Source organism: Euwallacea fornicatus, chromosome 11 (genome assembly GCF_040115645.1).
Source record: "Euwallacea fornicatus isolate EFF26 chromosome 11, ASM4011564v1, whole genome shotgun sequence".
Lineage (NCBI taxonomy): Eukaryota > Metazoa > Arthropoda > Insecta > Coleoptera > Curculionidae > Euwallacea > Euwallacea fornicatus.
Genome location: NC_089551.1, coordinates 1,442,243 through 1,465,868, shown reverse-complemented (window position 1 = coordinate 1,465,868; position 23,626 = coordinate 1,442,243). Strand labels below are relative to the sequence as shown.

The following is a 23,626-nucleotide window of genomic DNA, read 5'->3' as shown; positions in this document are numbered from 1 at the left end:
TTGCTCTCACACCACTCGCAAACTCTAAACCAAATCTTCCCCGTGAGCCCTAATTGGACAACTGTCGCAAACTCTTCTGAAGCCAGGTAAGTTCTCTTAACTACGTTTGCAAAAATCTCTTTAAGCTTAGTTCTATTTTCCCTGTATTTTACCTTCAACGTCATAACAATTGCGCTGGACCGACTCATCCTAAATTCTGCTTCTCAGAAGTTGGTAGAATGTGTGGTGACAGTCTCTGGATTTCATGAAATATGCAGGAACATCGCTACTCCGGGGACTCATGACACAAGTACCCCCGTCGTATTGGAAAAAAGTCTCTGAGGGGGGATGATCGCTGAAGTCGTAGTTGAGGTGAAGATATACTGCATCAGAAACGTCCACAGTGCTGTAGCTCAGGGTCATTATTAGTCTGGCTTCAAGAAGGGTTTCTTTGATGTTGGTGGTGTCTCCAAAGCTTCATTCAGGAATGGAGACGTGCTCGTTGCAATGACGTTTATCAGTGACAATGAAAATAGTCCAAGACATGCAAATTCTTATTTCAGTAATAACTCCACTCGACTTTTATCTCGCCTCTAACGAATACCAATAAAAAGTCTCAGATCAGAAAGGCTCCGTTTCCTTGTGGAACATTTGCATGTCATTAATTCCGATTCGCTTTACAAACTTCGTCAATCACGCCGAATATTTCGTCTTTAGCGGTGACGAACTTTCAAAGAAAAATATTGCCTTACTTAGTCGGAATGTTGCCCTTTGTTATTTTAAACTTATTGGCTCCCCCATAGAGTGCTTAACCGGACGTATTACTGTCCTAGTGCAAACAGAAACACGTGGCCATCGAAAACTGCCACAATTAAAGTCGCTTTAAGCGACCCTCGTATGGGCTGTTCTTTTTTAGTTTGCCTCTCTCAGTGGCGTGCAGTTTTTATGAATGCGTTAGTCATTAGCTGGAGGTTCTAAATGGACGGCTATGTGGTTGGGACTATATGACCAAAAACTGCAACAGTTTACGGGGCGAATCGCGACGGCACGCTTCCATTCTTTTTAACCCTCCGGGTGTATTGTTCCGGACCCCGCTAAATAGACAGGCCTTTTGGGGTGAACGCCATTGTTGACGGATTTGAGCCTTTGTGTGATTTATTTTTTGAGCGTCATTGAGTGTTATACGAAAATATTTGCCTCGGCAAATGATCTCACAATTTGATCTCGCAGAGCGAAGCAATTTCAATTCCAAGCTAATAAAAATAAAACACGTATAGGTGCCAACAGAAAAAGCAAACGAGCTAATAATACTCTTTTGCACCCCCAAGTAAGTCATCAGCCTTCTTATATAAAGGGACGAGCGTCTTCTGGAAAAAAAGATCAAAGGCCGCAGTAATGGAAAACTTGTTTGTTTATTTACAGGAGAAAGTAATGGGGAAGTTATTGATTGGGTGAGCCGTCAATGCATCTAAAGTATCTTATTTTCATATTTTATTAGGGCTTCATGATCGAGTGTTGAATTTTAGATTGGCAACATAATTTACTGGTATACGATACTCATGTTTTAGTTTTTGTATTTAGTTCTTTGAAATAACGCTTCTCTTGTTTGGACAAAAAAGCACTAAACCTAGAAATTCACGTGTCTTCTAGTGCACATACCAGGATTGACCTCAACGAAAGAATTCTCGGACAGTAGTAGTGGTTCGAGTTTACCGATAATCTGCGTCTCTCCGGCATACTTCGACAGCACCATCAAACCCAGCTCCTGCAAAACTCGCAGTTAATCTCGCAATCAATTAGTACGGCTTAAAAGGCAAAAACCTAAGTCCGTCCCCTCTCGGAACTTAATTCTGCGCTATATGGTGGATGCGCTTGACGTTTCTCAACAATAAATTCCGGTTTTGTGTCAGTCGCTCCTAGATGGCGCCTCCGCCAACTTTCGCAGTTCTCGCTATTCGATCGTACCACAGTCGTCTTCGAAAATTAGCGGCCGAAGGGAGCTTCAAGGGGGTTGTGACCAATGACAGTCGCCAAGAAAGTCAGGTGACTATTAACAGCAGAAGAAGCACTCGAAATTATCATGCTGGCTGGTTAGTTTCGCGCTGCACTTGAATGCTCTTAATTTAGTGTTTTCTTCATAGAGGTAAACGAAGCACTAAAACTTCATTACGTGAAAGAAATTAAGTCTCTGCATTGTCTCATATTTTTTTATCGAAAAAAAAGGAGACTCGACTTCAAGTGGAACAAACAAACCGTCCGGAAAACAATTTGCATTAATACAAGAGCTGTCCCTTTGGGGCTGTCGCCAGTCGAGAGATAGTAACATATTTCCTTGTTTCCGCCCCACTAGACTCCGGCTAAAAATTATACCTCGTGCTTTGGCTTGACCGACGGATATCTCGAGTAGTTTTTCACCCTGCAACCCCCCTTCTCCCCTGTCCTTATGCATTATGGATGAAATGGCCCCTCTGTGTACTCCGTTGGCAATAACTGTTTTTCTAACTTTTTAGCAGTTATTATTTTTGCTTCAGATCCACGCTCGAGTGGCTATTTATGAAAGCTGACTGCGATACATGAAAGCTCACGCATAAATCAACGATAAATAAGCGGCGCACTTCGGGAAATATATTATATTAGAGAAAAGTTCGGGAGTTTCCAGGTAGACAATATTTCAAAAGGATTCTTCGCAGAAAGGAAAAGAAACAGGACAATTTGAGAATTTATCGCTTTTTCCATAAAATAAGTTCCTTTGTCAGCAGCAGCAGCCGGCAGTGTCGTAATAAAGCAGTGTTGCCACCCGCAGTGGATCTCCTTACATAAATCAGGGGCCTTATTAAGTCAAGTGCCTGAATTGTAACACTGCCGTAATTCGATGGATGTAGGGGAACCCCATATATTTTTCTCTTAAAAAGGGGAGGATTTTTATGATTAGTTATTGCGTAATTCGCAGACGATAAAGCTTACTCGACGAGGCAAAAGACACATAACCATCCCTCCGGGCTAGTGGTCAGGAAAATAAAACTGAATTTTTATGTCCGGCATTTGCATTTTATGACACCTTTGATCGGGGGTAGTTTTCTGGAACGATGCAATTGCAACGTACATTTTGGACCTTACTAATTCAATTATTCAAATTTGATTGAGTACAATCAGGTCCAGTTCGAGGGAGTTTCCTCGGAGGCTTCTTTCAAAGTAAATCACTTCTTTGTTAGTTGGTCCGTGCGAGGCTGGACCGAAGAAGGCTCGTTTTTATGCCTTGATTCGGTTAACGATCTTTCATAGTAAACTCGTTCTTCTCGTGTTTAAGGAAACCAATTTCCAGTCCCCAGGGTGATATTTCCCGAATTGGAATTCAATTTTCGGCTTCTAGTAGCCACTTCGGCTTTATCTGCACTCTTTTATCGTTAGGGCCGACCGTTCCATTTACATATCTCCCAAGACCTTCAAATTGTTTTTCCGCGTTCCGGTCAGTTTTCCAATAAACTTTTATGCTGTTGGCATATAACAATAAATATTTATTACTCCCTTTTAAAGGTTATTATTTGTTGCTGTTCGGAAAAATACAATTTCAAAGCGGTTTTTCAAATTTATTATCCGCAAGCCAGAGAGCTCTTATATTGCGTCGGGACTGTTTAATTAAAGAAGGGGTATAATTCGCAAGTCCTCAACCCTCGGCCATTTGCATATTTTTAATACACAACATACTTACCACCGACCGACGGTCGGTTTTAATAAAGGCAAAAAGCGATATAATTAACGGGAAAGTTTTCAGCAAAATTCAAATCGGAAAAGCTTAATTTAGGTCCGGCCCTAATGTACCTTTACGCTAGGGTTAGGGGGAGACACTATGAGATACGACGGTATTCGGAAATTGAGACAAAAATTAAGAGGATTTGTCTCGCTTTCCACGCATTTTACTTGTCCGAGAGGACTCTTTGGAACTAATGGAATTTTCAACCACTAACGTGAGGCATTTGCAATCCTTCGTCAGTTGAGGGGTCTTAATCAGTCGCCTCTCGGTACGAGCATTCACATCGAATTGGTTCGATGAAATTCACGGAACTTCCAAGATCAGTTTAGCGACAGTGTGGCGATTCTCGTTTCTCAAAATAATTTTTCATTTTCTCACCTCGTTCCGCACCTTGTCCTACAAATTCCTCGTAATCTCACATTCATTATTCAGAAAACCATCGTTTACGTAACTAATTCTAAAGTTATATTCGAGTTTTTTATGTTCGGGTTAGTTCAAGATGAGGTTCACCATTTTGCGCAGAATTTGTGTAATAGTTTCTTCCGAATACGTTCTCTATCAAATGAAAAGTGCAGAATGCGATACTTCTTAAGGAAAACTTAATGTTTCCTACTGCAAACATAACAAAACAGATGTTGTTACTGCGCAAAATAAACAAGCGGAAACCATGGGACGCTAGAGCGATTTTTCGGTTGAGTTGATCGTGACGAAACAAAACCGTTCGTTAATTCGGGCCAATGAGTTCGCTGAGAATTGGCACGTGCCCGATCACGCCATGTGGAAGTGGAAAAATAACGGGCCTAAATGAAAATATGGCCCCAGGTAACCGGGAAATGCAACCAGCCTCAGCAACGTTTTTGCAACTCCCCTTCATCACAATTTGCTTTTTTATTATATACACCTGTTTTTCAAATGTTTTTTTGGCCTTTAATAGCAATTTTCTCAATGTCTTTTCCAGGGCAATAAATTCCAGGTTTCTAGACTTTTCCAGGGCAGGTACTCGTCTTCGATGTGACACGTAAGAATAAGAGAAAAACGCATCGCTAGTGGAGAAAACTAGAGCAATACGCCGACGAAGTTAAGAAAATCGCGCGAAAAGTGCCCGCCTCTTCTCCGAACTTTTCCGGATCCCGGCCAATGGATTCGCAGGTTTCCCTGGAAAGGCCCGGGTCAAATGAGCCGGGCTGACCAATCGGGAGAGGGCCTGCTAATGACGCAACGGGCGAAATTTTTGTTTATAAATAATGTATGTTGTTAAAAGCGATGGACGAAGACGGGCGGATAAAAAATTAAGCCTGGAAAAGTCTGGAAGCATCGTTTCCCGGAGAAGATGTAGCTAAGGGTCTCGAGTTAAGGAGGAAAATAATGAACGTGAAACAAAGTGGAACGGATAAATCTTTCGATTTATTTTCGGGCAAGCAGGGATTTGAACTATTGCTAAAGCCTGTTTAAAAAGCAATATTTTTATTTGCTTTACTCACAGGTAGCTAAAAGCGGGCCTCAAAACCTGCATTTCATTAGGGAAACATGTTAAAAGGCCCTGCCCCTGCCTTATTTTATATTATATTTCACACTGTTTAGGGCGCATAGAAGACCTTAGAACAAAGCACTGATGACCAACGATGATCTTTTACTTCATATAGACGTGTTCCATCGCCATAGTCGAGATTAACATAGTCACATTAACTTCCTAAAACCGTTAGATATAAAAATTTTCATTCGCCATATTGTCAAAAAACAAATCTAAATCGCAGTAAAAAATTATAATTTAATGGATATAAGCAATACGTTCGTATAATATTCGCTCAATTTTAATGTCAAATATTCCGGAAACTGCCCGATAAATTTCAGTACTGATTAATTAAATACAATTAAATGCAATCAGCATTGTGAGAATTAAACAAATTCTACCGTGAATGATGTGTACATAGCCGAATTTCGTCACGCTTTCCCCTTAACTTAGGTAAGCCACTATGTGTCTATCTGCAGCGCAAGCAAAATGGATCATGTTAGCAAATGACTGTAATCGTGGTCGGTGGGGAAAAATATTTCATCATTTCCAGGATCAGTTTAGAGAGTTCAATTATACGTTGCGTTATGAACTCATACATATGCACTTCCTTACTGCCTCACCCTTTCTCATTTTAAACACCTTTAAAAGGCCTAATAGCCGAGTAAACACTCAAACCTATTTCTTGGGTTAATTAGCTTCGACATGGCAAATGGATGGGATAGGGCCTTTCTGCACGAAGGGCCGCGTAACGGCACGAAACGTCCGGCTGGAACACGGAAGGAAACTCGAAGTGGCCCTTAGCCAGGAAAGGCCGTCCTCAGGGCCGCATCTAATTGGCATTGAATCTTATGTGCTGCACGCACTGATTTTACAACGAAAAAACTTCCTTAAAACCTCGACCATAACACGGGACAGTCGTTTATGTAATTAGGTTCCCTAACGTATCCGGAAGGTTCGGGAAACACGTCCGGTGGTATCATGCGGTTTCCGGGGTCAGCCCGAACCGTAGCAGGAAGATATAGTGCCGCAGGATTCTTTTGCATACACAATTTAAAGCCCCCTTTAAGGATATATGGCTGACCTCTTGATTGAAAGATATATGAGAGGGTCTTTGTTTTTAGAAGCATTGTATTGAGATTTATGTTGTTCAGGAGGATAACCAAGAATCAAATATAATTAATTAATACCGAGTTTTATCCCCAGCCCTAAGTAAACTTGTTTGATTTGCATTTTAATAACTCAATCGACCCTCTCGGTCTGGCATATCCGGTGAACGGGGATTCCATCTCCGTTGTGTTGTGCTGATATCAATTTTCTGCCAATTTGGTCAGGATTGCGGCGTGTTAATACCTGGAACTAGGTAAATTCCAGCGTCCCTGGCAGGGATTAAGGGACAAATTCCCCTGGTTCAATAAAACTGAGGAAAATAAAGCCCTCATAAGAAGCCACAGCAAATATTTGGCCGTTGAATATGCATGACCCGAGATACACCGGCTGTTTTTCCAACAGCCGACGTTCGGACTCATCGGGACATTTTCATTTTCCCTCTGTCATCTGCGATATTTTCCGGCCGAGCGACGAGGCCCCGAGATTTGTTTTATCTTTTCATTATGGAGAATAATGGACTTTATGCTAAACTGTGCACTTGAGTCGTTCAATGTCTTTTAGATTAAATCTGTGTGAAAATCACATTCTGGCGGCTTTGCAGTTTCGACAGGCATTCCTTTACATTACGCACAACACCCAAATAAGCTTAATTTATAGAGAAACCTCCTACAGTTTGTCTTTAACTATCAGGGTTAAGATCTCAGGCAAATTGCATTGCAGATCGCCTTTAACAAATCAGCCAGAGTGCTTGAGGTACGGGGAAGGGTAAGGGGAGTTTTTAGGGAACGTTATGCATATGTTAGAGAGAGTATTTTGAGGAGGAACTTTCCTCTGAAGGTAAAAGTGGAAATGTCTCCAACGGACCCTACTTAGACATCTGCGGAATTGACGCCTAAAGAACGCTTTTGTTGACTCTATTAAAAATGCGGATTCGCAAATATTACAAGACGCCCTCGAAGGCTCAAAATGGCGTTTCTTTCTGACTTTTAGAGCACACGAAGAGCACGCACACTGATCAAAGTACCGTATCGAAACTGTTAAAATATATCTCCCAATACTCACCCAGTACAAAACAATTACCACTAACTAATTAGACCAGAAATTTAAGTACTTTTCCCGCAATTATTACCGAAATTCAATAAAATAATCGTTCGCACAGCGACAAGTCACCACCTAAAAAAATTTTGAAGCGTCTTTTGCAGAACATTTGAAGATCGCACGTCGACGTATCCGCTTTACGTCAACCCTCGCCTGCTAGATGGAATTGAAGATTCTCGAATACCTTCATATTGGTGACGTCAGAAAGATGCTAATGCTTATTCGATAATTTAGTTAATCACTGTTTCGCTTCTTACGATTTCACGTGAAGTCTCAATGGACTCGTCTCTATTTTCATCGTATCATCAGTCTAGTCCCCAATATAAAGGGGTGCGCGACTGGCACACAGGTTAGAGCGATAATTCATTGCATTTAAAAGAGTATCAATCGATTTGTTGAATATTTTTACGTAAAAAAGCATCGCTTGTTACGTAGAAAAATGCAATTTTACTAATCGTGGATTTCTAATTTTATGTGTTTAAACTCTTTTCTTTCTAACAACTCGCGTCTACCCATGACTTATTTCTAATGTTCACTAATAACCCCTCCAATGCGCTCAAGTACTTTCTGACTACTCTTATGAAGCTTCTCTCAAAAAAGCCTCTACTAATATATGCCATCGGAGTTTTGAGTTTCGCATCTGAAAGCGAGCATGTTTCGTCAGTAACGAACCCACTTTTTAATTAAAGAAAGCATTGAATAATTCATTTTTTGCGGCATGCTGCAAAGACGGCTCCCTAATGAACCAGGAAAAAACTTAACGCATCTCCCGGTGAACAGAATTTAATTACTCCGGCTCTCTCTCTCTTAATCAAATCAAAACTTTGCTGTGGTCTTAATGGCTGTATCGGATTTTTCCGTTCGAGCTGATTAATTAAGCAGGCATCAGGAAAGAGTATCCGACAGTATAAAACTTCCCTAACCCGGATTTGGTTATTTTTCCTGGCGAAATTGGCCTGGGGAGCGATCAAAGCGACTGCGAAATGGAGTTTGCCAACACACCTTCCCTCTTTGATGTGCTCCTTGATTGCACCGCCGAAAACCGTCATGTGTGGGCTGGAGCATGGTTTTAAAGCACTTAAAAGACTGGTATATTGACTGGAAATTGCCTGGAAGAAACTTCTTGGGCTGATGTGCAGCTTCTTCCAGACTAAAATGCAAATCGAATTTGGACGGGACAAACTCAAAGTTGATGATTCAAAAGGGGAAAAGAACCGCGGTTCATCACAGAGAGTTTGTTTTCACTAAAGATAAAGATTTTCTTGATTGCAAAAACGGCGTAGCATCAAGTTTTCTTGATTGGAACAGCTCTGTTAATTGCGTTATGGTAATGAGGACCGCGTTTTTGTATTGCGGATTAAGAAAAGCCTGATTTTGGGGTTACTTTTGGGGAATTAGATTAAGCCCGATTCACTAAGAAGCGCTTTTTTGAAGTGTAGCAGAGATTTGTTATGAGAAACGTACAGAGAAGTGGCGCCCATTGAACTAACCACTGAACAATAAAAGGACATTCCCTTCAACCCATCCAATCATGCTACGAAATCAAAATATAATTGCCTTCGCCATTTCAGCCAGAAGTATTTTCCTCTAACTTATTGAGACCTGTAATGTTAGTAACGCTAATTCTAGAACATGCATAATCGTGTAATTTCCCATGCAATGATGGCTGTCCTTTGTTTGTTTATGATGTGCATGCAGTATTCCTGCGGCTATTTGTCCTCTAACTCTAGTAGGGTCAAATCAGGTGCATCCAGGCGTCCCCCCGTTTGAAATTCCGTTTCGGAAACCCACCGTGTGTCGTATGTGTAAACGAGGCAAATAAACAAGGAAATATGGACCCAATTTCGGCGTGGGGAGACTCTTTATTTTTCCGTTTATTTGCTGATAATTAAATCGTGTTGATGCGCAGCTTTATTGTATTTGAATGCAAATTTACAAGACGTCAATAAGATTCGATAAGGATTGTTCGGGAAAGTCCCGGGATTAAATGGAATCGCTACCCGATTTTCTGTATACAGGGGTGAGGGAGAGAATATTGTATGATATTTTAGCTCCAAAAAGCTAAGGTAATAAATATATAGCGTTTAATTTCACGAAGCAGAAAAAGCGCTCACTAAACGCAGAACATTCAGATTCGCAACCAGTGTAGAACGTATATAGCGGAGAAAAACCGAATAAAATAACATTAAATTATGCTTATTGCCTCGCGGCACTATCTTCCGGTTTAATTTAAACGGGCAGTTTTCAGGCAATAAAAATGCACGCCTTCTGGCTGAAAAACGTCTTTTTATTTATTGCCGAGCCTCTGGAAAACAAGCCTTAGCAAGCGGAACATTGGGGATAACTAGACGACATATATCCCCCTGTTTGGGACTTAATGAAACGTAGCAAACCGAACTAACGCAAAATCAGGTCATTTATCTTAATATGCGAAAATTAAGCTTCCCTTCTTGCCTTGGGAGAGTTCTCATTATCACTTTCGAGTTGCTACCTGGAAGTTGGAGATTCCCGAATAAAATATATTTTTTAACCACCCGAATTTCGACATCAAAACTCTCGCTTAATTTCGATCACCCTTTTCCTCTTAAACGCCTATAAAATAAAATAAAAACCGCCTGTCTTGGGGCCTAATCTAAAAGAGTAAATACGGCCATAAAGAAAATCCCAAAGTTAAAGAGGGGCCAGAGGACATAAATAACTGCGACGAGATGTTAATGTGTATAAATGTCCCGCGGATTGCAACAAATTCCTCGGTAGGGTGGGAAACGTATTTTTTCAGGGAGAATTGTGTCCTTATTTTAATGAAGCAGCACTCAGTGATATTTATATGTTATTTTTACATCTAACGGCATAATTGGCCATTTTCTACCAGTTATATTTTTCTTGATAATATGGTGAAGGAATCTGCATGGGAGAAACTTTACTTTGGCACATAAAGAAAATTATCTAAATTAGATATTTACTATTTCTTTACATACACTGCCATTTTGACCTGCTAACACCGACTCGTTTGAGGGATGAAGTAAATTCCAGCTACCCAACCTACTGCATAAAATCATGAGTTCGTTTCGTTTGATTGAAATCCTCTCTTATTCTTGTCTGTTTGAAAAAGGCCGATCTCGGGGAACTCATTGTTTTGAACGCAGACCTCATGCATACTTTCATGGCGCTCCGGCGAGATTAAGCCGATGTAATTGGACTTTTATGCCGAAGGAGGGTTAAAACAAAACGGATTTACATTATTTTTTCCCTCTACCTGTGGGCTTGGTGTCAGCAAATTTAGTTTAAAGCCATTGAAAAACGGATATTTGGGATATGTCAAGATGTGTGATGAGAAAAAGTTTTGTTTTACCGGCGATTGTGAGAGAAGAATGTCTGGGTTCCATGTGTTTTAGTGAGTTTTTTTTATTAGTCTAAGCTTCGTCAGGCCACATTTTTTCACTTTAAACGAAATTTCTTTAGAAAAACATGGAACGTTACCAACTAAAGAAAGGAACTTTAGAAATTGCTAAAGGACGGAAAGAAATACATTTTAATAATTATAAAGCAGAGAATGTTCTTCTGGATCTTTTGGTGAACAGAGCAATGTTTGCAAAATAGAAAATTCAAATGTGCATTCCTGAACGAAGACCACTCAAAATGCCGTATAAAATCAAGACATATAAATATGGCATTTTAACTCTTTGAATCTTATAAATTGTCCACGGAGATGGAGCACTTTGTACTTATAAATTTTAATGCGATTGAAGAAGCGCCAACAAAGTTGGATGCAAGTGTTAAACGGGTGTAAAGTTAGCTGTCTACCACCATAGCTATGCAAGCGTTACCAAATTAAAAAAAAAATGTAAGTCCAATTTCCGTTAACATTGATGATTGATTGAAAAAAAAACAAGACAAAAGCTGATTTATTCGCTACAAACTAATGTATAAACTAGTAAAACAATAACAATGATAAATCACACAAAAGATCTTAGGAGTAAGGAATAATAGGCAAATAATTTTTGACCAGCATAGGATACTGTAATATACAGGGTGGCTCTAAATAGTGTGCAAACCTCCGCCACTGACCCGCGGCAAGAGGATTTATGTAAGAGTTTTGTAGAGGCTATTTAAAGACACCATTTATACTACTTATAGTAGGATATTTATATAAACATATTTCTTGCATTTAACGCTATCATTGGCACAGTGACATCACATATTTCTTAATTATTGACCATAGACAAACCCTGTGTTACGTTAAGATACATATTATAATAACAATAAGAGTATTAAATATATAGGACATAGATGACTGGACCTGCGAGCCTACTCTAAAAAAATAGACGCAATAAAAAAAACCATCGTTGCAGGAATTGGAATTTTGATTCTTCTTAGATCTTCACACTGACGAGTCATAGAGGACAATTCTCACCTGCCATTGAGACCTCTTTTCAAAGGGAATTTAACGATTAAATTAAACAACATGAACAACACACTGCAGAGTTAAATCGGGAAGGAACTAGTAAAAAAAAAACACTGTTTAAGTACCCTTAGTTTTTAAGCTCAATTACAGCTTTTTCATGCATCCCAAATTGAAATTCTGAAAACCTCGACAATTAGTTGCAAACTTCAACATTTGCCGAAGCTGCTCCATGGTTTTGAGGCACAACACTACGCAACAGTCCTCCCCCTTTTCGCGGCAGCCCTCGGTTTTCTGCACCAGCCCCAAGAGGGCCTGTTTGAACATGTTTTCTCCGCAAGCCGGCTTGTTAGTACTGGCGCAATTGTTATTGGCAGAAGCGTTGCTGTTACAGGGGTGGCAATTAGCGTTATCGGTGCACTTACAGTTGTCGCATTTGCAGATATCAGCCTCAGAGGCTAAATTCTTCAAGGTGTCGGTTTTGGGGCTATTGAGCGAAGCTAGATATCGATCGACGTTCTCTATATCTTCCACAATGGCCACTTTACGTTCGGAGGGATCCAAGTAGGACTGCACTGCGGTTGAAATTGCTGTCAGGGGGTTTTCGTTCATGTTCTCATGGAAGATGTTTGACTGACCCATGTCTGCGTAATTCCCTACACCCCAAGCACTAGAAATTTCCTCGTGAGTAGCCAAATTCACTTGCAGAGCTTCAGAAGCCGGATTAGGCACCTCCTTAGGCGCAACCACAGTTTTAACACTCAAAATCTTCACATTAGGCCCCCCTGTCTCATTGTTATTGTTATTATTATTCATCGAAAACAAATTATCCCCGAAAGTATTTTCAAAGTCGTACAAACTAATCCCGGCATTCTCGAATTCGGTTATCAAGGAGTTTTCCTCCAACTCTGCCTGAGGTTCATTGATAAGAGTTTCCTGTTTGGCCACATTCTCCATGTTTTCAGTTCCAATGTTGAAGGGCAGCTGCACCTCCAAAGGTTCAGCAGTGTTCACTGTGGCATAATTCTTCAAACCGTTGGCCATTTCGAATTGATCATTTTCGATGACAGAGGCGAATTTCGGTTTGTTTTCGATCTGCATTTGGCTAACTTGCTCAGTAATTGACTGGCGGGGGTTAAGTGTAAAGTCGGTTGAGTTGAAATTGTAAGTGGGGTCATAAGGGGCGTTGAAGAACGGGGTGGATTGCTGTTCGAGAGTAGAGGGTTGACCTGAGGGAAGAAACGAGAATTACTGAGCAAAAATAGAGAAAATAACATTGTAATTAAGACTGAAATCCAGGGGCGTATCCGCTGTCCTAATGTATCAAAGTTTTGGAACATGTTAAAGTGTTTCAATAGTGAAGTAATATAGATTTTCACAAATCTCGGAGAACACGTTTTTTGAGCTGTGGCACTGGCAGCAATATCATAATATCTCCAAACCATAGAAGGCCGACAATGACCCAAGAAACTAACCGACATTTATCTGTTGTCAAGCATAAATCTGGTGAGTCCAATGGATTTTAGAGATTTTAAATTTAAAAAAGTAAAAGGGTCAGTTTCTCAAGACTTTGGAACTTTAAGAAAAATAAAATGTTTTACACTTAAAGAAATTTTCCCAAATCCGGCAACGTAGGCCAGGCCTAGTAGCGTGCGTCATACGACCTGCGGCAGGGATTATTTTAAAACAAGAAAACGTTGCCGCATTGCCGTTTGTCGGTGAATCTGTAAATTTCCAAGAATTATCGTTATGGAGTGTTGTAATTGCATTGAAGTTAAAATACATTTTTACAAAGCATTTTCCTCTAGAACTGCATCATACACCTCGCCCAACAATAATAAGCGTTACTTCAGACCCTCGAACGTTCCACAAATAAATACTTATTGTTAATCTACTTTGAAATTTAACTAGATAACCAAGTATTATTATTATTTAAACTATTCTAATAAATTATCTATGGGACAATTTGCTACGGTAAACATACACCGACAAGAAGTAGTAGATAAGTTTAGTTTAATTGGAAAACTTACGCAAATCGCTTTTATGGACGTACGATAAAAACCTTTGAAAAGATTTATATGTGCAAATATCATATAACACCCTCTAATAGAAACTTACCATTAATATCCAAAGAATCATCCTGCGCCTCCATGTTGCACCAATCGACATTCCTTTCAAAGGCATCAAAGGCGAACTTGGCATCGAAATCGAAACAAGATTCCTCGATTTTTATCTTCTCATCATCCTTTAATTCTCCTTGATTTGGTGCTGAATTCACAATTTGCTTTTGATGAGTTTTGATATGCGATTTCAAACTGTGTGAAGTGGCAAAAGCTCTACTGCATTCCGGACTTTCTTTACAGGCATAGGGCTTTTCACCACTATGAATACGGTGGTGCGTTTTCAGGTGATGGGAGGCGGAGAAGGATTTACCACAACCATTCTCCTCGCATCTAGAGAACATCCTCAGTTAAAATGGAGATTCATTTTTACAGCATAAGACAAACTTATAGGGTTTTTCCCTGGTGTGCGTCCTCCTATGCTTCTTCAAATCGCTTAAAGTAGTGAAGAACTTCTTGCAGCCGTCAGCCTCGCAGTTGAAAGTTTGGCCATTGTGAATGCGTTCGTGTGCCCTTAGTCTGTAAAGGGTGTTAAACGCCTTGTGACAGTCCTCCTGGGCGCACTCAAAGGGCTTCACTTTGGTGTGAACCCTGATGTGGATTTTCAGACTGTAAGAGGTGAGGAAAGCCTTGTTGCAGTCTGTCATTGTGCATTTAAACCTGTAGTCTCCTGAAACACACATTATAGGGTTACTTGATATTTTGAAAGAGTTTTACAAACCTTTATGGGTCTTTAAATGGGTCCTAAGATTGCCCACAGTGCTGTACGTCCTGTTACATCCATCATATTCACAAGGGAATCTGTTAGGATCGTTAGGTTCTTGCAGGGTGGATGATTTTGATTTCTTGACAATAGGGGGTGAGATAGAGGTGTTGTAGCTATACAATACCAAAAATGCGAGTGTTAAAAAGGGTTTTGTGGAGTTCCAGTAGTATTGTGTTAAAGTGGACAATGCAACCAAGTTAATTAATTCCCAGAATTGATTAGTCTATCATCCACAACGAAGCAATTCGAAATAGATCAAATAATACGGGAAATGTGCCTCATCAAAACAAAATCTCATTTACTGAACGCCGAGCTCCTATTACTAACATTGGCAATTTTTCAAAAATCCTCCAAAAATAAAGTCCACCTAACTCACCCCTCATCAGAGTCTGTTTGTTCGTTTTTCGTCTGGAACGGGGGGCAGTCTTTCAAGTAGCTCTCGTCAACAGTACTACCTGAGCTGGCAAGTAAATAATCCAGGTTCTCGTCTATTAAGCAGTTCTGGAACGAAGTCATGTCCAGTTTCGCCTGCGACTCGTGCTTATGGAAGAATGTCGCGCACATGATTTTCCTATTTTTCCGATACAGGGTACGGAGCACATAAAAGGAAGTTCCTTTGGTACAATGATCTGTCTTGAGCAGTACCCAGAAATGAGAAAATCCATAACACTTATTTCTTTGGAGATAAAGAAGTCATATTCCTGATAAACAAAATGACTTAAGTCATTGGTACTAAGTAATAAATCGCCATTGGCCAATGGGCCCTGGCAAATCGGTTTACAGCCCTTCGAGGCTAGGTTCATAGTGTTATCCTTTTTTATTCACCTAGAAAATGACAAAGAGGAGTATGTCGCACTGAACCTTATAAGGCCTAACGACAAAATGACTGGTACTTAAGTAGTATCCTGCAAAAACCTTCATATAACACCCAATAGATGGCGCAGAAGGATTTAAAGAAATCTTCCACATAGTTACAGGGCCTTATTCAATTATTTCTTAATTATTTGGTACATCCATTGTCCATGATTTACTCAACATTTCAGCAATACTTCAAATTTCAAAATATTGCTTGATGGATCATTTGCGATAGGATAAATTATCCTTTGAAATTTATTGCAAATTTCAAGTTTAAAAAGTTCTTTCATGGGTCGATCTTATAGAATTGCTGATCATATATTCAAAACCACGTTATTTATAGCATTTTACAGGTAAAATCTGCCTTTGAACAATATACGCTACACTCTGTAGAAGACACCCAGTACAAAATAATTATTTTTTTTTTTATATATTACGTATTACGGTCCTGTTCAAATCGTTTCTCCTTCTGCCGTTCACAGCACTGCAGTCGCATTGTTTATCACTTCATTCAAATGCCAATAGTGTCAGTGCGAGGAGTGTCAACGTCGATGTAAATCGGATTTCGGCCTTTCTTTCCTTCAAGTTGCCAAGATGGTGAGTTGTTTACTTTATATTTTCTAAAATCTTCATTCATCTTACAGTTGGTACATAGACTTCACAAATCCTAAGTTAAAACTGTTAACCGACACTTCCATCCAATAAAACTGCTATATATTTGTCCACTTTACCGACCATGGGACTCTCCCATTTCAAATGAATTCGGTGTATTTCCATACAGTTCCTTTTCCTCGACAAAAGTGCCTTGACTAAAAATACTACTTCCACTAACAAATAATGTTCAAAACTACAATATTTGCATTTTTCTCTAAACTACCAGGCTCGAGGTCCGAAAAAACACTTGAAGCGTTTAAATGCCCCAAAAGCATGGATGTTGGACAAATTGGGAGGTGTCTTTGCTCCCCGTCCTTCAACTGGACCCCACAAGCTCAGGGAATCTCTCCCCCTTGTGATATTCCTCCGCAACAGGCTAAAGTACGCTTTGACAAACAGTGAAGTGACAAAAATTGTTATGCAAAGGTTGATCAAAGTTGACGGCAAAGTGAGGACCGACCCAAACTATCCTGCAGGTTTCATGGGTAAGTTTAGTGATTAAAGGCCGAATTAAAGCTGTAAAAATGCGTATTCCTCATGTTGCACAATCTTTAAGTGAATCCATATAACAAATTGTTTGTGTTCGGTCACTGGGAGGCTGTCTTGTTCAGTATTATCCAAACAGATTACAGTGACTTAAATGTTTCAAGTTTGATGACTACTATAAAATTTTAGATGTTGTGACTATTGAGAAAACTGGAGAGTTCTTCCGACTGATTTATGATGTTAAAGGCAGGTTTACCATTCATCGTATTACTGCAGAAGAAGCAAAGGTAAGTGTTATGTGCATTTTTCTGTTATTGTATCACTTGCAGTTGGTAAATAAATGATGAAAATAACTGTTTCTGGCCTAAAGATGGTTGAGTATTCTTTCAAGAGTATTCCCAACTGATGTAATAACTTACTCATCTGATTAATTTACCCAAAAATGATGTTTTCTTCAAGAGCTGAAGCTGGTTTGATGACTCTTAAAATACCACTACCCATTCACTGATTTATTATTATTAAAAGAGTTTTGTATATAAATGAAAATATGTATTTTTGGTAAAAGTAGTTCTTGTTGCAGTATAAGCTTTGCAAGGTCCGCAAGGTGCAAACTGGACCTAAAGGAATCCCATTTTTGGTTACCCATGATGGCCGCACTATTCGGTATCCTGATCCATTAGTCAAGGTAAGGTAATGATGTTTTACTTGATTTTGTAATATGTTATATCTGAAATGATGCTTTTAATAATGCTGACCATCAATTGATGACTCATTTACACCACTACCCATATACTGATCTATTTTTTTTTTGTAAATCGCGCCCATTTATGTCTATTGAGAATTTTCTTAATGTATTTTTTGATTATTCATTTACCAGGTAAACGACACGATTCAATTGGAAATTGCCACATCTAAAATTCTGGACTTCATTAAATTTGAATCTGGTAACTTGTGCATGATCACTGGAGGCAGGAATTTGGGTCGTGTGGGCACTGTAGTTAACCGAGAAAGACATCCCGGTTCATTTGATATTGTCCACATTAAAGATGCCAATGATCACGTGTTCGCCACCAGGTGAGAATCTATTTAGTATGTTCACAAGCCCATATCGAAGCTGCATTTTACCTATCAATGCAAAATTGCAGTCAAATTGAGGCTGAAAGTAATTTCTTCCTCATTTGGTCACTGGATATTTGTCAAGTGAATATTTCAGTATTACCCATGTGGAAGACATTATCTTTACTTAAATCGTTATATAGGATTGTTAATTCTGGATTTTTTACAGGTTAAACAATGTGTTTGTTATTGGCAAAGGAAATAAGGCTTTCGTTTCTCTTCCTAGAGGCAAGGGAGTCAAATTGTCGATTGCCGAAGAGAGGGACAAGAGATTAGCCGCAAAAAGCCACTAATCTTTTTGTATTTTATTAATAAATAAGATTTAAATTGGAAATATACTGCGAGTTTTATTATGTTTTTCCCTTAAAATTCGATCCTGGTACCATTTTTCCGCCGAAAATTTCCTAGGGTGATTCATAGATTACAGCACATGAACGTTTCGCATGTAACGACATCTAGTAACATAAATATGCACAAAAGAAATGGAACTTCAATCGGGTGGATGGCTTATTGACATATGTCAAATCTAACGAATTTATCCAAGACATGCCTTTGATATTTCGGCACCTACTTATTTTAAAGATCACCCTTCATTAATAATGACATTGACTGCTGGCTGTCGGTCAACGTCAATTATTTGCGCAGACGTTGCTGATTAGAAGTAGGAAGGAATAGTTTCCCAGTGAAAGATTCAGGAAAAATATCTATTTCTATCTTCAAAAGTTCAATTAAGTGTTATTTCTATTAAAATCACAAAACTAGGTCTATCGCCCTAGCTACTTGCCAACGAAGCTACACGCAAATCAAACTGGAAGTGCTCCTAATTGGTTCGCAATATTCAGACTACTAAGTACTGTCCTTCCGGCATTTTACAGTCACCACAGCTGATATTCCAGTTTTCTCCAAAGTTCATTCTTACTGCATCCTCTAGAACTAATCAAGTAAGTAAATGTCCATATCGATCCCGCTTTGATACCACTGGGGCCCAACTATTTCAGAATGGCTGACTCTGCCAGTGAATCAGACTCGAGCAGCATCGATGGGGGCCCAATAATGATGCCCCCGAGCCCCATTACGCGCGAGCAGCTGCAAAAACGTATCGAGAGCTTGCAACAGCAGAACCGAGTGTTGAAAGTTGAACTGGAAACTTACAAGTTAAGGGTTAAGGCCTTGCAGGAGGAAAATCGCGATTTGAGGAAGGCCTCTGTTATTATTGTAAGTTGGTTGTATTTGACAGGAACAATTTTTGTTATTGTGTAAGGGAATTGTGAATATTTTTATTTGGTGTTTGACTGCCAGTAAGTCCTGTGGATTTTGTGCTAAACTCAATAATAGTCCTCATAAAGCCTGGTGAAAGAGCTGTTTTATATCGCGCCTTAAGAAATTTATAATACTTGTACATGTCTTGGATAAGTAGATTTCCTTTTCTGTTTCTAAAAGGGAAATTGACACTTTTTAACCTCCTTTAAAACATCAGTTTGAAATCTTTGAAATTTAATCTTTCAGCAAGCAAAAGCAGAGCAAGAAGAAGAGTACATTTCTAATACTCTACTGAAGAAAATCCAGGCCCTGAAAAAAGAGAAAGAATCCCTGGCCCATCACTATGAACGTGAAGAAGAATGTCTCACAAATGACCTTTCCAGAAAGCTTACTCAATTACGTCAAGAGAAATGCAGATTGGAGCAAACTTTGGAGCAAGAACAAGAGTGTTTAGTAAACAGACTAATGCGAAAAATTGAAAAATTGGAGGCTGAAACACTGGCCAAGCAAAGCAACCTTGAGCAGTTGCGCAGGGAGAAAGTGGAGCTTGAAAATACTTTGGAACAAGAACAAGAAGCTCTAGTTAACAAGCTGTGGAAACGAATGGATAAACTAGAGGCTGAGAAAAGAATGTTGCAAATCAAGCTTGATCAGCCAGTTTCAGATCCAGCAAGCCCAAGAGATATAAGCAACGGAGACACTGCAACAAACCTGAGCGCTCACATTCAAACTCTGCGCCAAGAAGTGGCTCGATTGCGTCAAACTTTGGCAATAAGCCAACAGGAGCACACACAGAAGATGCAACGCTACGCGCAGGAGGAGCGCAATATTAAAGAAGAGAATCTTCGGCTGCAGAGGAAACTACAGCTTGAGGTGGAACGCCGGGAAGCGCTGTGCAGGCACTTGTCTGAAAGTGAAAGCTCTTTGGAAATGGAGGAAGAACGGCATTATAATGAACAGATGCTTGGAGGGAGGCAGCACACAGTGTCACCCATTCCATACAATCCCTCACCCACTCAAAGCCGACCTTTGAGTCCTGGTAAGTTGGTAACTTTTGGCAAATTTAAATAATTTCTGGACAAGCAGACTTTCTCCCATTTCATTCATAAGTATAAAAAAATAAATTGCTCCCTTCTCTGCAGGTTTAGCGTCTCAAATGCAAACTTCCTCTCCTCGACTGTCTGATTCTCTGCTCGCAGCTTCCTCAGGTGTTCCGCCCCCTCGTTGTCCATCTTGCGGACAAGCACCTCCTCCACCTGGAGGAAACCAAAGTTCCCCGGCTTCAACACATAGAAGGTACTTTATTACTGTTTATTATAGTTGTTTTTTTATTTTACTGCTATAAAGGGCTTCGGAAAGGTTCGTAAAGCCTGCAGTGCCGGCTCCGAGCTTAACAATGCCTCCTGCAGTGCCCCCGGGTGTCAACACCAACGTAATGCAGCCGGCTAGCCCTATGGACACAAGTGTTAGCAAGGATTAATTTCTCGGGGGGTAAGTGTACCATTCCGTGGCTTCGGCTTTTTAATTTTCTTTTTCTTATATATAGGAAAGCTGCAGTTTCCATTCGGACGGCCGATGGCTTGGTTTTAACTACATTTCTCTGTGTATTTGTTAGTTTTCCGAAAAATAGTAAGAAGATTTGATCTGACCGACAGGAAACTATGGCCAAGTTATTCTTGCTCTTTGTGATATATTATGGTTATATGAAATTTATTGGTCACGGGCGAACGCCTCCAGGTAATGTCTGCATATGTTTCAAGCTCCGAACATAAACTAACAACCTGTAGGTGCTATTGAGCGTTTATACATAATATATTCGATATTTTCTTCACGTTCTTTGATGTTATTCCCGTGTTTTCTTCTCGTCGTCGATTTATGCGTAACTCGAGGCAAAATCTGCCCGAACTATTTAGAATGCGAAGCTGTTAGATATAAGCAATAAGGCTTTAGCTTTGAAATAATGTAATAAAAACTGATTATTAGGATTAAGTTGTAATAGCCACTTGTCTAGCTGTATGTAATAACGTGTAAGAAGAAGGGTATTTGGAACAATTTAATAATGCACGATTTTGGCTCCTGTTGGGAGCCTGAAGGCTTGTCGAAAAGAAATTCATATAAGTGATATTAGGGTAAAGGATTTTTAATATTAGACGAGTTCTATGGGCACATTTTTTTTCCAAGTAAACGTTTCGTTTAGTCGCTTTATTGCCCGTTTCCTGTTATTATTATTACTACGTGTATTTTATTCTAATATACTGTTGGTCTACGTAAGTATAATATTTTTCAATAAGTTTTTGCTCACGTTTGAGGATAATTGACGTTCTCGGCTAGTTCTACTATTTTGTACTAAACTATTTGAAAGAATAATCTAATAATTTTGTTTCTCTCTTTAACCATTGCTTTTATGTTTAAATAAAGGTGAAATAGTTGATTGAAATACTTAAATTTATTTGATTTCTAGAGAAAACAATGCCAAAGGCACACGGAAATTTCCCAGTTAATGCAAATTACAGTAGTAATCACACCACAAGTTATTTTTAACATTTCGCGCTTTCATAACAAACACCAAAAACTTCATTATGATAAAAATATATTACATATTCATTCTCAACATACATATAAACACCTTTAAATCTTATCAAATAATAATATTGATCAAAGCAAAAAAATTCAATAAAAAACATCTCAGTCATCCCATTCGTCATCGTTTGAGGTACTGCTGGTGTCATCGTCGTCGTCCTCGGAATGAATAACCTTGCTCCGTTCCAGCAATGCCTGTTTAAGAGCTCTAAAAAGAACAAATTGTTGAACACCTTTTGATTTTTTAGGTGGACGTTTATTACTTAGCTAAATCGTTGCCCCCCGAGCCAGTCGGAGATGGATTTTGCACCGGTTTTACTTCCCTTTCATCCACAGGCTTCAACTGAATTCCCTTTCGAATTTCACTAAGCAAGTCACCTCTTGCTTCATCTACACACCCCCTGTCACCTCTGCTGTCTTCCACAGGCTGAAATTTCCTTTTAAATGTTTCAATTTCGAAAATATTTGGTCAATCACCTTCAAAGTGGTTCCTTCTCTGATACTCTGCATTAAAGTCGCATTTACATCGGGTACTGCAAAATTATTAGCTCCATTGCTCATTGCTGTAATAGGAGGAGGAGGAGGGGGGGCCCCCGTCATCATGGGTGGCGGAGGAGGAGGAGGTGGGGCACTAGGGCCTAACAAAGGTTTGGGGGGAGATGGAGGTCTGGGTTTCTTCAAAGCTACAAGTATTTAAGTTAAATCCCTGCAAAAAAATGGTTGCATGACTTACCGGGATTTTGTGGCACTGGTGGTGGGGGTGGAGCAGGGCGAGGATTAGCAGATAAAGGCCTTGGTGGCCCCCGGGGGGGTACTACAGGAGGATTAGGGGCGGTATCCATGTCCCGATGCTTGTTAATAAAATCATAAATAAATTCCCTTGTTTCCTTGTCTTGAAGTTGCTTCTCAGAGACCCCTGCTTTCTGAAAAAGGCTTTTGAGTTGGTCGTCGGCACTTGACACATCGAAACCTGTGTCTGCATTCCAACCCACATGGGAAATATGAACAAAACCCATTGGGATACCTAAAGTACATTCCATTCACCTTGAGTAATGATGCATAAAGCACTTACTGATATCAGCTTTTGTAATGTTCCTTTTCCTTTTTTCCTTCCTAAACTCTTGTTTAGCATTGAAATCCAAATTTTTTGGGGGTAACATCATATTAGGACTGACCTGGTTATTGCTAGTTTGACTCACTTGCCTCGCTTTTTTCTCCTCTCTCCTCCTTTTTACCATAACTTTTGCCTCAACCGTGGATTTATAATTTGCTGCCTCTTGAGGGTCAGCAAAGTTAAATGCAACAATGCATTCCTCCCCTGAAAGGCTCTTATTATCGTTTAAATACAGGGGAAAGAAAAGATTGCACCTTCAAAAGTATGGAAGAAAGGGGCTGCTTCGATATACTCCATGTTATTGTACATCTCATGCTCCCATACCATTTGGTTGTGTTTAAGGTTAAACATCCTGAAAAAGTAATTCTTCTTGATGTTGTCTTTGACGAAACACAGAACCCCGGTGTTCCTTTTCATCCATTGTAAGTGATGGGGCGGAGTAGTGACGAACAGTTGGGCTACAGTGGTGGCGATGGTTTGACATCGATTGCCCAGTAGGCGGAACACTTGGAGATTTTCGTCGGTGGACAGTAAACTGGAGCTTTGGTTATCCATGGAAGGCGGAGGCATTTTCATTATTTAAACAAGGGAGAAAAAATAGAAAGTTGGGCGAAGGGCTTGCAAAACACGAACCATTCTTTTTGAGACTGATAAGAAAAGATTAATGATTAATGAATGATGGGATGGACAGATTTAATTTGAAAGATTAAATTTAACACATTTGATTTAAACAAGCCGCGATATAAATATGACAACGGTGGATATGGATATGACAACATTTTGCATTACACAATTAGTTTATTAACATTACTATAATACTTTACA

At 39.6% G+C, this 23,626-nt stretch overlaps 4 protein-coding genes, 1 long non-coding RNA gene and 1 other non-coding gene across 8 annotated transcripts; 3 read left to right on the top strand and 3 right to left on the bottom strand.

The window, feature by feature from the left end:
• Positions 1 to 1,359: 1,359 nt before the first annotated feature.
• LOC136341997 (uncharacterized) lies at positions 1,360 to 7,735 on the bottom strand. Its single transcript, XR_010732588.1, has 3 exons — positions 7,413 to 7,735; positions 1,801 to 2,026; positions 1,360 to 1,744 (listed from the first exon to the last, which is right to left on the bottom strand). It is a non-coding gene; the product is annotated as an uncharacterized lncRNA (long non-coding RNA).
• A 3,600-nt stretch (positions 7,736 to 11,335) lies between these two features.
• Positions 11,336 to 15,479, bottom strand: MTF-1 (Metal response element-binding Transcription Factor-1). Of its 2 annotated transcripts, XM_066287237.1 has the most exons (6): positions 15,113 to 15,479; positions 14,692 to 14,849; positions 14,358 to 14,640; positions 13,969 to 14,303; positions 12,276 to 13,079; positions 11,336 to 11,862 (listed from the first exon to the last, which is right to left on the bottom strand). In XM_066287237.1, the coding sequence occupies exons 1-6, from the start codon at positions 15,298 to 15,300 to the stop codon at positions 11,843 to 11,845; spliced, it is 1,788 nt and encodes a 595-aa protein (XP_066143334.1). In that variant the 5' UTR covers positions 15,301 to 15,479; the 3' UTR covers positions 11,336 to 11,842. The 2 variants fall into 2 exon arrangements, with proteins under 2 accessions (XP_066143334.1, XP_066143333.1); XM_066287236.1 differs by having other exon boundaries at positions 11,336 to 13,079; positions 15,113 to 15,478.
• A 577-nt stretch (positions 15,480 to 16,056) lies between these two features.
• Positions 16,057 to 18,181, top strand: RpS4 (ribosomal protein S4). Its single transcript, XM_066287304.1, has 6 exons — positions 16,057 to 16,188; positions 16,472 to 16,730; positions 16,921 to 17,018; positions 17,312 to 17,416; positions 17,609 to 17,805; positions 18,017 to 18,181. The coding sequence occupies exons 1-6, from the start codon at positions 16,186 to 16,188 to the stop codon at positions 18,138 to 18,140; spliced, it is 786 nt and encodes a 261-aa protein (XP_066143401.1). The 5' UTR covers positions 16,057 to 16,185; the 3' UTR covers positions 18,141 to 18,181.
• LOC136342314 (small nucleolar RNA SNORA16B/SNORA16A family) lies at positions 17,829 to 17,967 on the top strand. Its single transcript, XR_010732623.1, has one exon. It is a non-coding gene; the product is annotated as a small nucleolar RNA SNORA16B/SNORA16A family (small nucleolar RNA).
• Positions 18,182 to 18,473: 292 nt separating the features above from the next.
• Positions 18,474 to 21,544, top strand: LOC136341873 (coiled-coil domain-containing protein 6). 2 transcript variants are annotated; one of them, XM_066287241.1, is made up of 6 exons: positions 18,474 to 18,788; positions 18,846 to 19,062; positions 19,354 to 20,146; positions 20,250 to 20,403; positions 20,467 to 20,598; positions 20,654 to 21,544. In XM_066287241.1, exons 2-5 carry the CDS (start codon positions 18,847 to 18,849, stop codon positions 20,585 to 20,587), a joined length of 1,284 nt encoding a protein of 427 aa, XP_066143338.1. In that variant the 5' UTR covers positions 18,474 to 18,788; position 18,846; the 3' UTR covers positions 20,588 to 20,598; positions 20,654 to 21,544. The 2 variants fall into 2 exon arrangements, with proteins under 2 accessions (XP_066143338.1, XP_066143337.1); XM_066287240.1 differs by having other exon boundaries at positions 20,455 to 20,598.
• Positions 21,545 to 21,680: 136 nt separating this feature from the next.
• On the bottom strand, positions 21,681 to 23,477 carry LOC136341935 (actin nucleation-promoting factor WASL-like). The gene is made up of 6 exons (XM_066287318.1): positions 23,056 to 23,477; positions 22,760 to 23,005; positions 22,421 to 22,711; positions 22,165 to 22,370; positions 21,951 to 22,114; positions 21,681 to 21,895 (listed from the first exon to the last, which is right to left on the bottom strand). The coding sequence occupies exons 1-6, from the start codon at positions 23,375 to 23,377 to the stop codon at positions 21,793 to 21,795; spliced, it is 1,332 nt and encodes a 443-aa protein (XP_066143415.1). The 5' UTR covers positions 23,378 to 23,477; the 3' UTR covers positions 21,681 to 21,792.
• Positions 23,478 to 23,626: the final 149 nt, after the last annotated feature.

Coding starts and splice junctions, on each gene's coding strand:
- MTF-1 (XM_066287236.1), bottom strand. CDS start 15,300: ATGTGCGCGACATTCTTCCATAAGCACGAGTCGCAGGCGAAACTGGAC. Junction 14,850..15,112: donor CAAACAGACTCTGATGAGGG/GTGAGTTAGGTG, acceptor GGTATTGTATAG/CTACAACACCTCTATCTCAC. Junction 14,304..14,357: donor ACCAGGGAAAAACCCTATAA/GTTTGTCTTATG, acceptor GATGTTCTCTAG/ATGCGAGGAGAATGGTTGTG.
- RpS4 (XM_066287304.1), top strand. Junction 16,731..16,920: donor CTATCCTGCAGGTTTCATGG/GTAAGTTTAGTG, acceptor ATAAAATTTTAG/ATGTTGTGACTATTGAGAAA. Junction 17,806..18,016: donor GATCACGTGTTCGCCACCAG/GTGAGAATCTAT, acceptor GATTTTTTACAG/GTTAAACAATGTGTTTGTTA.
- LOC136341873 (XM_066287240.1), top strand. CDS start 18,847: ATGGCTGACTCTGCCAGTGAATCAGACTCGAGCAGCATCGATGGGGGC. Junction 19,063..19,353: donor GGAAGGCCTCTGTTATTATT/GTAAGTTGGTTG, acceptor TTAATCTTTCAG/CAAGCAAAAGCAGAGCAAGA. Junction 20,404..20,454: donor CCGGCTTCAACACATAGAAG/GTACTTTATTAC, acceptor ACTGCTATAAAG/GGCTTCGGAAAGGTTCGTAA.
- LOC136341935 (XM_066287318.1), bottom strand. CDS start 23,377: ATGAAAATGCCTCCGCCTTCCATGGATAACCAAAGCTCCAGTTTACTG. Junction 22,371..22,420: donor ACCAGTGCCACAAAATCCCG/GTAAGTCATGCA, acceptor AAATACTTGTAG/CTTTGAAGAAACCCAGACCT. Junction 22,115..22,164: donor GAGAAGGAACCACTTTGAAG/GTGATTGACCAA, acceptor AGGAAATTTCAG/CCTGTGGAAGACAGCAGAGG.